The 14,502-nt window shown below is 36.8% G+C and overlaps 1 protein-coding gene across 8 annotated transcripts in view; it reads left to right on the forward strand.

Moving 5' to 3' along the window:
• The window catches only part of DCLK2 (doublecortin like kinase 2), a 93,624-nt gene that overhangs the window by 56,547 nt on the left and 22,575 nt on the right, over positions 1-14,502 (forward strand). For 7 of the 8 annotated variants that reach the window (XR_009818502.1, XR_009818503.1, XR_009818504.1 and 4 more), the window contains 5 exons: positions 4,081-4,138; positions 7,801-7,920; positions 9,615-9,761; positions 12,031-12,164; positions 13,450-13,527. Coding sequence is in view for 5 of the 8 variants with exons in the window: in XM_061993737.1 (XP_061849721.1) it covers positions 4,081-4,138; positions 7,801-7,920; positions 9,615-9,761; positions 12,031-12,164; positions 13,450-13,527 (537 nt within the window). In the remaining 3 variants the exon portion in view is untranslated. The remainder of the gene's footprint in view (positions 1-4,080; positions 4,139-7,800; positions 7,921-9,614; positions 9,762-12,030; positions 12,165-13,449; positions 13,528-14,502) is intronic. The other variant, XM_061993738.1, reaches the window with a different exon arrangement.

The following is a 14,502-nucleotide window of genomic DNA, read 5'->3' on the forward strand; positions in this document are numbered from 1 at the left end:
GAAGTCACCTACACACTTCAAGAACTTATAAGACCTGCTTGTCACAGGAATATTATATTCCCAATTGATGCCTGGGAAGTGAAAATCTCCCATAAGGATGAAGGTTACTGATCCAGAAATTTGTCCTAATTGCTTATGGAATAACTCTTCAGTGCTTACATTCTAGCTGTGTGGGTGGTAGTAGTCACCTGCTACAATATCTCCTGTGTTTTCCGTCCACATGGTCCTCTCTACCACAACACTACTAACAGTAAGAGCTGTACAATCAAACCTTTGTGATACCACCACCTCATCTGTCCTGCCTGTCTCCTCGACAGCCTGTGGCACTCCATCCCAGCTTTCAGTCAGAGGACTCATTCCACCAAGTCTCACAAATGCCGATGATATGTAGGCTCTGAGAGCTGACTGATGAATCCTGTTAGTTTCTCACACCGTGTGCATTGATGTACGCACATTTCAGATATGTTCCTAAGTCCTCAATGCTCCCAGGAGCAGTACTAGCATTGGCATCCTGTTGGTATCCCCTTCCCCCTTTAGCCCCGCTGGCTTACCCCCAAAGATGCATTTTTGCCATCAGGACAGGTGGATCCCATCAGGCCCCAGCATACCTTGTCTCTCAAAGGCTCATTTATGGTATAAAAAACAAAAGTCTTGACACAGGCATCAAATGAATGATCCTTCATGTTTTGCTATGGACCCTAAAACTGTCCACACATCTTTGTTATCTACAGAGTGAACAACTGTAATGAAAGATAACAGGTTAAAAGTAAACAATTTATTATTTTCAGGAATATCAACTGTGCATTTTGGTCATCACTTAGGTACCACTGAAAAGGGGAAAAAGGCTGCTAAGTCACTTGATTTTGAAATTGTCACCTGTGCTTTTTGGAATGAGGGGTCTGGACTAGAAAAACAATCTTCCAATTATTTTCTTTTTACATAAAGACAGAATTAGCCTTCAAAATCTAGTTTTGTATGTGATACAATCTTTATATTTAGTGAAGCATTATTAAAATCATTTTATGTAAAATAAATATCCAACAGTTGTTAATAATAACAATGAGAGAGGAATTGTCAACTATAAATGCTTGTCTTTTAATTCCTGTTAATTATTATATCTCATTTCTAATAGCATTTGTCATGGTTTGACATGACAGCCTTTTCTGATAAGGGGGAAGAGGATGTAAAGATGGTTCCTGTAAGTAGTTGCTCGCAACTCTCCCCAGCTCTGAGCCAGACCCACTTCTGGGGCTGAGCCAATTAGACAACTCCACAACCACTTTTTAAGAAGAAGCTGGAAGAGGAGGCTTCTTCCTCCAGCTTCTTCCTTTTTCTTTCTTCTTCTGTTGCTTCTTCTTCTTCTGGCTGGTGGTGGTGGAAGGAGTAGGAACAGTGAGAGAAACAACCATGCGGACTCCAAGGTCAGTGATGAAAGAGAGGAGGAGGTGTGCTGTAGCAGAGACTCCCCTGCATTCTATGGAGAGAACTGGTGAAGCTGAGATTGATTTTCATTTCTTTAAAGACCCTGCATCAGCGGTAGAGACTCATTTTGATTCACTTCATTAAAGGCCCCAAGCCAGGGACAGTGACTGTGGCTGGAGGAGGCCATATCTCATGGGAGGGACCCAACCACTTCACTGCAGACCCCGAGTCAGGGGCACTGATTTTCTTCTTTAAAACTATGACCAGAGTAGGCCATGTCCCGAGGTAGGGACCCTTTATAACTGTGGCTGGAGCAGGCCGTGTCCCGAGGAAGGGACCCAATATCCACAGCTGTAACTGTGGGGAGGAACCCACAACAAAGCAGCTCATTAAACTTATGCCCAGAAGAGGCCTTGTCCTGAGAGAGGCGCCCTGTAACTGCAGGAATTACAACCATGGCAAAGAATCCACACCAGAGACATTCACCAAGGACTGTGTCCCATGTGAGGGACCCTGTATTGGCAGAAGCCACAGCTGCTGGGAACAACCCACACCAGAGAAGTTCATTAAGGACTGTGTCCCAGGGGAGGAACCCCGTGTTGGAGCAGGGGAAGAATGCCAGGAGTCATCCTCCTCTGAGAAGAGAGAAGTGGCAGAGCCCATCTGTGAGAGACTGACCACATCCCCCATTCCCTACCCCCCTGAGCCATGGAGGGGGGAGGAGGTAGAGATATCGGGAGCAGTGAGCTGGGCCCGGGAAGAAAGGAGATCTTAAAGTGCTGGGTGTAATTTTCTCATCATCCTACTCCCTTTTTGCTTTTATTCTGTTCTGTTTCTTGTAGAATAAACTTTCCTACTTTCCTCTCTAAGTCGAGTACTGGAGTCTGTTTTGCCCGGAACCGTAATTGGCAGTGAGCCCTCCCTGCCCTTGTCTCAGTCCACAACAATCTTGCTTATCTTTTTACTCCCATTTCACTGGGGCCTCTGCCATCCTAACAAGGGTGAGGGTGAATGGGGGCACCGAGCGAGAGACTGTTGTGGTGCTGCTGTGCTAGCTTGGCCAAACCATGACAGCGTTGTTCTTAGAAGCCTTAATTGTGGAGCCAGAATCCTGTTATACCAGCTGTTCTACAAAAAGAATAAGATGGTCTCTTTTGTAAAGAGTGCTTATATAAAGACATGAGTCAACAGATGGACACTGACAGCTAGATGAAAGAATACCAGAAACCTGTCAGACAATACTGGTGTTTGATAGGCAGTGGTATTAGCACACAAATTATGTGGATGATATCCAGGTTTTTTTCTTAGGTGCAAGGACGTTTGCAAGAGGGATTTAAAGTTGGTTGATGAATTGGCTTTGTGAATGTTAACTCCTCTTTCTACATGGCCTAAGTGCCAAAGGTTTACTAAGTGGGTTTTAATAACGTTTCCAATAATGCACTTAACTAACACATAAATTGTGATTCTGAGTTACATAATGTATTCATAGTAGATTTTACATCAGGTCTATAATATAAGAAAATGATATTTCATAGATACCATTTAGATAGTGCTTCTATCTAAAGAGCAGATCAGGTTGTAACTATGACAACCTTGCAGATACCACTGCACTTTCAGAGCAAAGATTCTCTACTGCATTTTTTTCAATGCTGGCTAAATTGAATGTGAGACATGCATTGATTTCCTCTTTTTGACTACTTGTAACGCCAGAAGTATGGTGAAAATTAACTTGGAAGCTTAAAAACATGCCTGACTTTTGCTTCTGTAACTGCCTTGTGTTTTTTACAATAAATGCTACTCGTCCTATGATGCAGACTGGAGTCTGTAGGTACTGACACAGAAAAAGGTAGTAGCAACAGGGTCTTATGGCTTGTAATGGTAATTTTTAATCCATCATTAATAAGTAATAATGGTGCCTTTGCTTAATACAAAATGATAATCAGATAATTATTTTGTGTTCCTTTTTTTCTTTCATTTTCTCCACTTCTGGAGAAATGAAGATTTTTATTGCTTAAATGGACGAAAGACAAAAGCTTCTTTCTGTGAGAGTACTGACTGAAAACAATAATCCTTTCTACTTTGTGTATAACAACCCTCTTAAATGTCATGGGGCTTCAGAGGGCAGCTATAGAATTCCATAGAATACTTTTAAAAAAGAAAGAAAGAATGAAATACAAAAAGTTAAAATTAGTGACTAATTAATTCTATGAGATTTTAGACTAGTCTTTGATGAACTATGGAGATTTAAATCTGCTGAGTCCTATTAATTTTTTTTCACTAGGGTATCAGTCTTTCTTCTGCTCACGCATCAACGTGTAAGATTTTATCTCTAAAGCCTACCAGTTGAATAAAGTTAAGTGGAAGCCTCAAGAAAAAAAAATCATATTGTATTAAATAAGTGACAGAGGTTACCAGGTTACAGAAGAGTGAATTGCTGCTGAAGCCTGGGATTAATACACAAAGTGAGCTAGGTTGTGGTAGTCAGGGAAACAGCAGGTGCTGAGGAGACAAAACCCAAAATCAAGTCTGTTTGCTGACTCTTCTGTCAGCAACTGTTATGGGTCAAAGAGTTCTGTTTCAATGATGTATATTCTTAGAGATAATGCCACAATTTGTTGACCAGTTTCTAATTAATAGTTGTCATATTTTTCTTGCTAGGTCCACAGGAAAGGAGTTTGCATTGAAGATCATAGACAAGGCTAAATGCTGTGGAAAGGTATTGTACAATGGTTTGGTTGTATAAGAAAAAAATAGCAGAAACAGCACTAGCAGCTGCTCATTAGTCATAAATGGTGGGTGTGTTTGTGCTTTCTGACTATTTTCAGAATATCTGTTTAGCAGGATCCTAAGTTATCCACAAAGAAAATAATAAAAGTATTATGTTAGTCTACTAGGTAATAGAGTAAAACCCAAACAAATTATCCATTATTTTATTGGACTAACAAAGGAAATGCTAGTATGTCCTAAAAATACATTAGAAATATTTCACTCTGTTAAATAAAGTAAATGAGAGAGGAAATTTGAAAGTATATGTGTATTTATATAATTCCCATCCTTCTCTGCTTCTTTTTTTTTATCTTTGACTGTACATCCTCCTTTTATATTCAGAACATGGATTTAGAAAGAAATTTTCACAGCCATTACTTTCCGTTATGTAGTTTCACCATCCTGTATAACAAAGATATCTTAAAAAAAGAATTGCTTAAACTTTCTTTTTAATTCAGCTCAAAAAAAGTCCTAAATTGTCTTTAGAACAAAACAGCATGTTATGTAATTGAAGCAAATATCTGAGGATGTCAGATGTATTCTTCACCTTCCTTATAAGTATAGAGATTTTTGAAAGGAACAAAAAAATTCTCAAGCTAGAGCCAAGAATGTACACTATGTGTTGGAATAGATAACAAGAAGTTTAAAAAATACTTCTCTTTACATTGTTTTGTAATACCTTAAAAACAAAGGGCTCTTGAGGAACTTATAAATCAAATGGATCATAGTTTAGTGTTAGCTGAAAGAACACTGAGGCCACAGTATTGATTAGCAATCAAAATCAAATCATGGATTAAAGTTTCTTTGACAGTAGGAAATAAGCCATTCTCTCAAGGATGACTATAAAGATGGACTTTTTGATGCAAATACCTTAATTTTGTTAATGTAAATTATTATACTGAAATTATTCTGGAGGTAACTTTGCAACCAAATCAGGGTTTTAATTTATAGATATCCTTTTTGTCAAGTGTAATTCAGGGCTTCAAATGCTGAATATGACCTTGTAGGAAAAAGTAGCAAGTTTGTGTGCTGTCCTTTGTATGGTAAGGAGCTGTGTATTACTGTACCCCAATACATTAAGTAGAGATCCTCACACAGAAGTGTTTTATCTCTGAAGATTGTAAATTTTGTATTATGTATTACAATATAAATGTTACTGCCTCCTCATCACTCACCTCCGTATCACTTTATTTATGTAAGGGAAAATTTAGAAAGTAATCATAAAACTTGTAACCACAAGAAAAAAAAAAAAAAGTCCTGGAATTGCTTTGTTGAGATTAAAATGTTGCAATTTCTTGGGCTGTGGGAAGGGTGACACAGTGTTTCACTGCAAAACAAAACCTTTGGGTAATGTGTACAACTTGCAACTTTATGGGTATTTTTTTACTTACCTGAGTCAGCTGCTTACCTGTTTTAAACTGGAATGATCAAGAGACGGACAGCCTATTTCATACAGTAGAGTTGAGATATAGTTTTTATTTATCATTCTCACTACTGTAAAACAAACAAACAAACAAAATTGACCCCATGGATGCATACCTCTCTTTTGAAAGGACTTGTATATCTACAGCTGCATACATGTGCATGTACAAGTAGCGGACTGTTAGGAAGATATTAAGACTCGTTGGGGCAGTGGCAGAACTCTCCAGTAACAATTCCAACAAATTAAATTTAGCTACAGCTTACTCTTTCCTCACTCCATTTCACATGCCAACTTTATCTCCGCCTTAAAAACACCTATCTGGCCCAAATATGCATGACATTATATATGTTGCTCACTGCTCTCTAGCAGTTTGTCTTGGATGTCCTAAAACTTAAAAACAATTGACTAATGTATTTTCCATGAGCAGCTTAAATGTTAATTATACAATAATTTCTCTGTAAATGAATGGTATTAATATAGACTGAAATCTATATTGCACTATCCAGAAGAATGTGATAACAAGTCTATGAACATTTTTCTTTTTTTTATTACTTGGCAAAATATAGCAAAAACAGTGGGGCAGTTAAAAATAGCTAATGACATACTAGTATTTTGAGGATAGATATTAAAACAGGAGCTCCACAACATTTTAGAGTATTTTTTTTTAAAAGATACTGTTTATTTTAACTAAATATTACTTAGGCCTGAGTTTTATTTAGAGCAATTAACATTTTAGTCAAGTGAAACAAAGAAAGCACAGGTAAAGCTATTGTGCCTTAATCATAATTAATGAATGTAATCAATTTGCTATTTTATCTGTTCTGTAGAAGAAGCTATAAGAAGATTCTAGTTTTTTGCCTGGACTCAATGCCAGTTTTGAATTTACAGGCTTCCATCCATAAGGCTTAGTATGCTGTGGCTGTTCACTTTTGTCTGTTGATGAGATACATCATTACGTTTAACAAGATTGCTTCATGTTTGTTTGTTTTTTTCTCCAGAGCACTTTGCTTGGAGCAGATATATATTTGTTCAGAATGACAATTGATGCTTTCAAACTGAATTTCAGAGGTGTGACTGTTTAACCCGTGTATATCACCATACTCTCACGAAATGAGATGCACACATGGCATGTGGTTTCTGAATTACATAGCCACATAAAGCTTTGGCAAAAATACAGTGCATCCATAAACAACTCTGGAAATAGAAGGTGAAGTAGTGAAAGACTTTCAGTCACTGCCTATGCACAGTGAATCACATCTGCTTGTAGTGCTCTGCTCACAAATGCATGAAGTGCATGCTACTTATCAGTGTATTAAACATGAATAAATTTCAAGTCTAGGGACAAGACTTATCTGCCAAAGTGTAAGGAAACTAGTGGTTTATGCAAGCATTGTTACTGATTTTGCAGTGTAACTATATACAATATTTATATTCCAATATTTATAAAGGAAAATGCAAATCATTTTTCACATAAGAGTTACGTAATTTTTTTCACTCTCCAGTGTTAACCAAATGCTAAGATGTTCTAAAGAAAAAAAGGATTCTGAAACTAATTTGTTCCTGAAATCCATTACTTCCTTAGGAGTACAGGGATATGACTTAGCAGAGGTATTGTAGATTGTAAATCTGAACATACGTATAAAATGATCTGACATCCATTACCAAAACAGTTATAATTCTTTCCAGTGTATAATCCACAACTTTTTTAAAAAATAAAGTCCTTGAAAAGAAATGCTAGGTAACCTGTCCGTGAGTAACCTATGCTAAATGAGAGGTGAAGGCTGGAAAGGATCAAGAACATATGAACTATTGATGGGGGTGGCAGGTTACAATGATGCAGCTTGGGGTTGGAGGGTTCATCTGAACTTAATTTCACTTCATAATACCTACCTGAAAATAAAATCTGCAATTTCCGAATTGCTGTCATGTTGTGAGGTCTTTTTTGGAGATGTCCTATTAGTTACGTGTGTAAAATATGGTATTTTAAATTAAATTTGGTCAGTGGTGAAGTACAGTTGGGCTAAGATACAAGCTAAAATCCAGCATCTTACAATAACACTCCACTATATAAATTAAACAGCAGAAAGGGTACTGAGTGATTGAGTGATCATTGGGCAGTGGATCAAAAGACAAGTGAAATGGCAGTTTTGTGTCTATTCAGATAAACTTCCATCCGCTTTTCTGAACAGGAACACCTGATTGAAAATGAAGTGTCTATTCTGCGCCGAGTGAAGCATCCAAATATCATTATGCTTATAGAGGAAATGGACACCCCAACAGAACTCTATCTGGTGATGGAGCTGGTCAAGGTAAGAGTAAGGAGACTTTTTTTTCTTTTGTAAATTTTCTGTGTTGGTGTGACATCTGAGAAATGTCAAAGTGCATTAAGATCTGGCAGATGTAATCAGACGAAATTTCAGTGGCAACCTGCATTTTTAATTATGCAAATACTCTTCTCAGTCAGTTACATTCACGGAATTATGTTTCTTTAGTTGTAATTAGACTATTTGCACAGATTTGAGGTGATTTTGCAATGTGCACATTATAGAGTGAAGTGGTTTTTATATCATGTTTACAATATGCAGAATAGTAGTGATATACATTTACTGACAGAACACTTGCATTTACTTCACTAGTATCTTTATTTAACAATTTACTTTAAAGAACAAATTCTTTAATGAATTTACCTATAATAGACAATAGATAATAGTTTAAACTCAAGTGGTTATCATCCAGCAAAATTCAAACTCAGAAAATCTTACCTATTTTGCTTATATCAGACATTCATTCACTTTATTTCCAGTTCATCAGAAAACAGATGCTGCTTTCATACATGTACAGAGAGAACAAAAATCCATTTTACTGTTACCTTGGGAATGAAATACTCAAGTTTCATCATTTTAGTCATGCACTCTCTTGTGTGTGTTCTGTACATACACAGCAACACTGCACATGAGCTTGATTGACATGTAAGCTACAAATAATATATATCATTATCACTTTTTATTTCAGTCTGAAACAGTCTTAGAAAAGTCCCCTCTAGAATGGCTCCCAGCCTGGGAAACCTCTAAAGGAAGCCTGTAGTTGTTGAATTTATAATTTCTGTAACCTCCCCATTTTTCTTCCTGTCTATGAGTTATTTTTATATAGTAGAGGCTTTTTTGGTTTTCAGACAGTATTTTTTTGGTATATTTTAATATACCACCATCTTGGTCTGTATTTCCCAGATTGCTGTTTCTCTTCCATGTGGTTTGAAATGCTTGGAATGCCACCCACAGCTCAGATAGATCACTCCTACAAATGTATCCAGGGTGTAACCATCATAGAGACACCCACATAAAATTTGTTACAGTGACTGGAGATGCTGCATCAGTAATTCACTCACATATTGTTATGTATTCCAAGAGGAATGGGGCATCTATGATGAGTGACTGCACACCTGGTGCATTCAGAAGTCACCTGTAGGTTCTACACATGTATAATAGAGTCATTTAGGTTGAAAAATATTATACTTGTGTTGTTTTTCCTCTTCAGCTACATTTATCTGAAATTTCTTGTAATATCTACAGAAATTCCAATTTGCAATTAACTACAATTGCTGAATAGTTGTTACATTGGAGTTTTTATTATTGGGCTAATTTGATGGGTTTTGCCATGTAAAGGTATATTGACAAGATGAAGAAAAGGGAAAACATGCTTGTACCTGTAGGTAAAATAAATTGGTGGTCAAAGGTAGGAAGATCAATAGGGTGAAATGAAGACCTGTGATTTGCCAAAACTCAGACATCAGAAGCCTGGAGTATAATTGAGAATTCAGTGTACATGATCCAACTCCCAATCTAGTATCTGAGTGACAAGATCATTTTTCTGCAAAATATTTTTCTTTGTTTAACATGCCTTTTATAAAAGAAGATTTTACATGTTTTTTTTTTAATAAAATATCCTATATAAAATATGTTAATTATTTTTCATGTAGTGATCTATTATCTTTCCATTGCTTTAGGGAGGAGATCTATTTGATGCTATCACTTCTTCTACAAAATATACAGAGAGAGATGGTAGTGCAATGGTTTACAATCTAGCCAGTGCACTCAAATACCTTCATGGTCTCAACATTGTGCACAGAGACATTAAGCCTGAGAATCTCCTGGTATGTCCCATTTTCTTTTACTCATTAATGCAAATGCTTGTATATAAATGTCAAGGAGCTGAGCAGAGAATAGCAGGAATGTTAATTTAGAGTAAGTATGTAGAAATGAATCTGCTGCCATGAGACAGCAATCACCATAACCCAAGTGAGCTGTGCTCAAACCTGTCCTTAGACCTATCTTTATTTACATTTTGATTTTATGTCATTTGGATAAGCAGTATTGTCTCAGAAAGCTATGAATTTTAAAACCATGTTGATGAATTATTTATTGTAGTTTTCAAGTGGGAGAAAAGGTGAGCTTTGTGCCATTTCTTTGAACAATCGTGGTTATTTCAAGCATTTTTTTTCTTTTCCTTCTATTGTCACAGAAGGAACATCTTTCTGATAATTTACCAGTATTCTAGCCATGAATCAATTTTGTACATACATTGATTTTGTCCTTGGGGACTGCTTACTTTTGTATTCAGCAAAGACAAAAGATAACTCTGTTGACAAGAATTACTATGAAGTCTGTTTTGGTAGCTGCTTAGACTACAGTTCACAAAAATGGGAAGAGCATGTTATCTTGCTTATACACAGAGGTCATAGAATCATAGACTCATAGGTCATACTTACATATTACATATTGAGTATTAGGTACTGTGTGTTGTGCACAGAACCAACAGAGCCATAATAGACCCTGCTTGAGCCACTGTCATCAGGAGTGCTAGTAGCATTTATCAACACCTGGCAGGCATTTCTTAAAGCCTTCTGCAATGTTTATCAATCCTGTTTAATGAAGCTGCATCTAGAATGGGAGTCATAGCTTATCCCATACCCGATTTCGAACTATTAAGAAGATAGGGCTATAAGCTGAAAATATTTTCCAATTAGTAGTCAGTTCTTTCCCAACTATTTCTGCTGACAATGTTTAGCAATTTAAATAAGCTTTGGAATAAATTAGGTTGGCAAAAGAAAGGAGGAGGGGGAGCCTCTCCTGGAAAATGTAGTCACAGCAAACACAGCACTTAAGAGAAAGAAAATGAAGGTCAAAGTCTCACTTATTGTCAGTGCATCTTCAATCACAGACAGTCCAAAGAAATTTTAAGCTCTCACTAGTGATTGAGTCAGGATATAAATAAGCACAAATGTCCTTTCTGCCTAGAAAGCCTAAAGAGATTACTCAACAGATGCAAATCTTATTCACTGTGATTGACAGTGGCGTAACGTTAAGATAACATACTGGTATTGAATGTAAATGCAAGTAATTCCCTACCTATAATTGCAAGTGGCTGTTTCTTTTACATGAGGTCATTCAGCTAGTTGAATTACATTCTCTTCACTAGTTTTGCATTTAAAAATAAAATTTCTAAGAGTAATTGCAGATACGTTAGTGTTATATCAAGGATAATAAGTGTTCCAATTAATGATGTGAATAACACAAGGGAATGAAGGAAAGCATTGCTGCCTTATCAGTATTCAGTTGTTTGAGGAAATCAAAGAAATTCAGCTCTTCTGGAGATTCTGGAGTCCTACATTTTAGAAACTAGATAGTGTTGAAATAATGTAAATGTTTTACTTGAAGAGCAAAACTAAGATTAATTTATCAGGGATGTTTCCTTTGCTGTTGGTCTGACTTGATTTACTCTTGCTATCATTGTCATGTAAACTTTTCTTCCCATTAAAATATAGCTTCTTTCATCAACAAAATGACTTAGAACAAAATGTGCTAGATTCTTTAACAGGGCATTTGGTAAGATGCACGTGGGTCAGCACAGAAACCTTAAACACATCTCAGTCAACTTTCTCACTCCTGTACTGAACTTGCCTAGACTAAGCTTAGGGAAGTCATTTGTCTGTGAAATACCCAATATGGTAACTGACTAGATTTATGCTAAGTTAGTGAGAGATGTTAAACAAATCTGATTGTTGCTGCCAATTTCATCTTAAACTGTAGGTCCCAATCAAATGGAAGTGTAGCATTATATTTTTCTTAATATAGTTAAAACTTTTCAGCATTCTAGGATTGTGTTTTCTTCTCCTCCCTTTAGTTGCTTGAGGCTGTAGCATGGTCTGACCTACATAGCTGCCAGACAGTTCCATTGAACACAGCTGTACTGTGGCAATCAATGGTCATGTCATTTTTCACTTCTTTCTCTACAAGGATATGGAAGCTACCTCTTTTTTCTATCTTCTGCTTGTGATGACTATTATTTTCCAAACAAATTAAAGAGGTTTTTTAAATGCAGATGTTCTTCTTCTGATTCTGTTTTTATTTTGGTGATTCTAGGTGTGTGAATATCCAGATGGAACCAAGTCTTTGAAGCTGGGAGACTTTGGACTGGCAACTGTGGTTGAAGGACCTTTATATACTGTCTGTGGTACACCCACGTATGTGGCTCCAGAAATCATTGCAGAGACAGGGTGAGGATGACTTGACTAAGACATAGGTCTTGTAACTGGTTGTTTTTGGCAGGTGGCTCCTTACTGTTTTAAGTAGAATGCTCTAATAGGATGATCCTCCATCTTTTTGTAACCAAACCACTTACTTATGAGAAAACAGGCATCATTCAGTTTCTCCAAGAGGCCAGTTTCCTCGCTTATCCTGCTCCCAGAATTCCCCTGTTCCTCCTTACCATCTCCCTATGAGCAGTGCTGATGTAGTGAAGTTCGTTGGTTTGTGTTTCCTGCCTCACAGCACTGTTCAGAACCCATTGCAGTTGCTTGGGATAAAACGGCCCAGCAAAACAGTGTTCATTTAAGAAATGGAATAATTTCTATTGGAAGATACTCTAGAGGTCACCTAATCTAAACCTCTTCTGGGAGCAGGTCTAATTAAATCGAGTTGACACAAGTGAGTTTGTTTGGGTGATGCATGCTACTTGTTTAATTAAACAACCCAATTTTTCTGAATTTAACAGGTAATTGCATAAATACAATATAATTTTGTAAAATGGCAGAATTTCACAAGTCATCTTTCCTTTGAGACCTGTTAGACCTCATTCCATGCTAGCTGGCTCTTGCCATAGCTGTGACCGTTCTGAATATATTCTCAGTGGAGGGAGGTTTGTTGTATTGCTTCAAACATTGCTGAGTGCATTTGTCATGTTGAGAAATATTTCACAGTTGCAGTGAGCTCAAATGTCAAAGGGCATCTCATCCACACATTCTAGGTTTTGACAAACTGAATCTCCCAAATGGAAAAGAATAGGAAAAAAGACCTCTTTGACCTCTAGTGTTTTAATTTCTGTGCTTTAAAAGTGCAGTCCTTTTTCCCAGTGTTACTCAATCGGGAGACTGGAGAATTGGTATCTTTCTTGTTGCTTAGCAACGTATGATAATCTTAGAAACAGCTACACCAATATGGGGACTGAGAAAGGGCATCCTTGTGTGTTGTCATTAGTGATTCTGGATTGGGAAACCTTGATACTGAGTTAAATCTGAGTATATTCAGAAGACCCTGGAAAGCCTGGAGACTTATGGGTGGGTGTGGGGGGGAAGGAATTAAATGAAAAATTATGTTATCGTTTCCTAAAGACTGTGGAAGGATGCCAGGTAAAATGATGCTAAGGTACAAAATGCATTTCCAAATTACCAGCAAGTAATTTAGAACAGATTCTCAAATATATTAATGTACATGTAAATCAATTGTTTGACTGGGGTGACTGTTATTTAATCCAGCACAAATAACATAGTCTTGTTTTCTCAGATATGGCTTAAAGGTGGATATTTGGGCTGCAGGTGTGATCACATACATACTATTATGTGGATTTCCACCTTTTCGCAGGTGAGTATCCCTGTATGTATGTCAACAGGAAAAATAGTAAAGAACCAAGTAGTTTCTGAGCAAGTCTTACCTATCTCCCTGAAGAAGGCATCCTGAGAAGAAAAAAAAAAATATTATATTAACATATTTTCTTTATATTTTTGTTCTTTTAAAAATATTTTTTTCACTTGTCCGTCTAGTCAGGTTTTGGGATCAATTTCATTTACTGATTTTTCTCAGGGAGCAACTAGTTGACTGCTGTGTGCAGCATAAGGTGGTGGGAGGGCAGTTTCTTTTCCTTTTGTCTGCTGTGCATCGCGGTTCAATGAACGTGCATACTTTGCCCTCTAGTGTTTCTCTTCGGAAACAGCAGCTTCCTGGTTTATAGTGTTGAGAGTAAAAGTTGAGATGAAGGAGAAAATCTGCTCATAATGCATTTTTAACCTTGTTCATCTTTTTGATATCATACGAGTGATATAGTTTGCAAACATGATACATACTATTCAATGTCACAATATGTATCAGGTCTACTGAAAATAAAATGGATATGCTTTGTGCCTCAGCAATTTTTTTTTGGCCAGGGAGTAGAAGGAATTGACACATTTTAAGAGGAAATTCTGCTCTTATGAGTTATTTGCACACAGTCAGTTTGTCCATTTTTACAGCAAATAAATTTAACTAAAAATCACCAGACTGACTATTTTGCAAAGAATTGAATATAAGCAATTGTCGATGAAATAATTGTTGTTTAGTTTAGGTATTTGGGTTTTGCATGTGGTTATTAGTTCCTATTTGAAACTGAAAACGTTTTAAAAGATGTATTATAGCAACAAACGGCAGATGCTTGAACCGAGTTTGAGGGTCGGGCATGGAGAATGCCACTACCATGCTATAAGAATTAGGACTTAATCCAGGATAATAAATATTTATTGGAAAAACAACCCACGAGTTAAAATGTTCGGTACAGAAATATGTTGGATGGATGTTCACAGTGCT

This window comes from Colius striatus, chromosome 3 (genome assembly GCF_028858725.1).
Source record: "Colius striatus isolate bColStr4 chromosome 3, bColStr4.1.hap1, whole genome shotgun sequence".
NCBI classification, from domain to species: domain Eukaryota; kingdom Metazoa; phylum Chordata; class Aves; order Coliiformes; family Coliidae; genus Colius; species Colius striatus.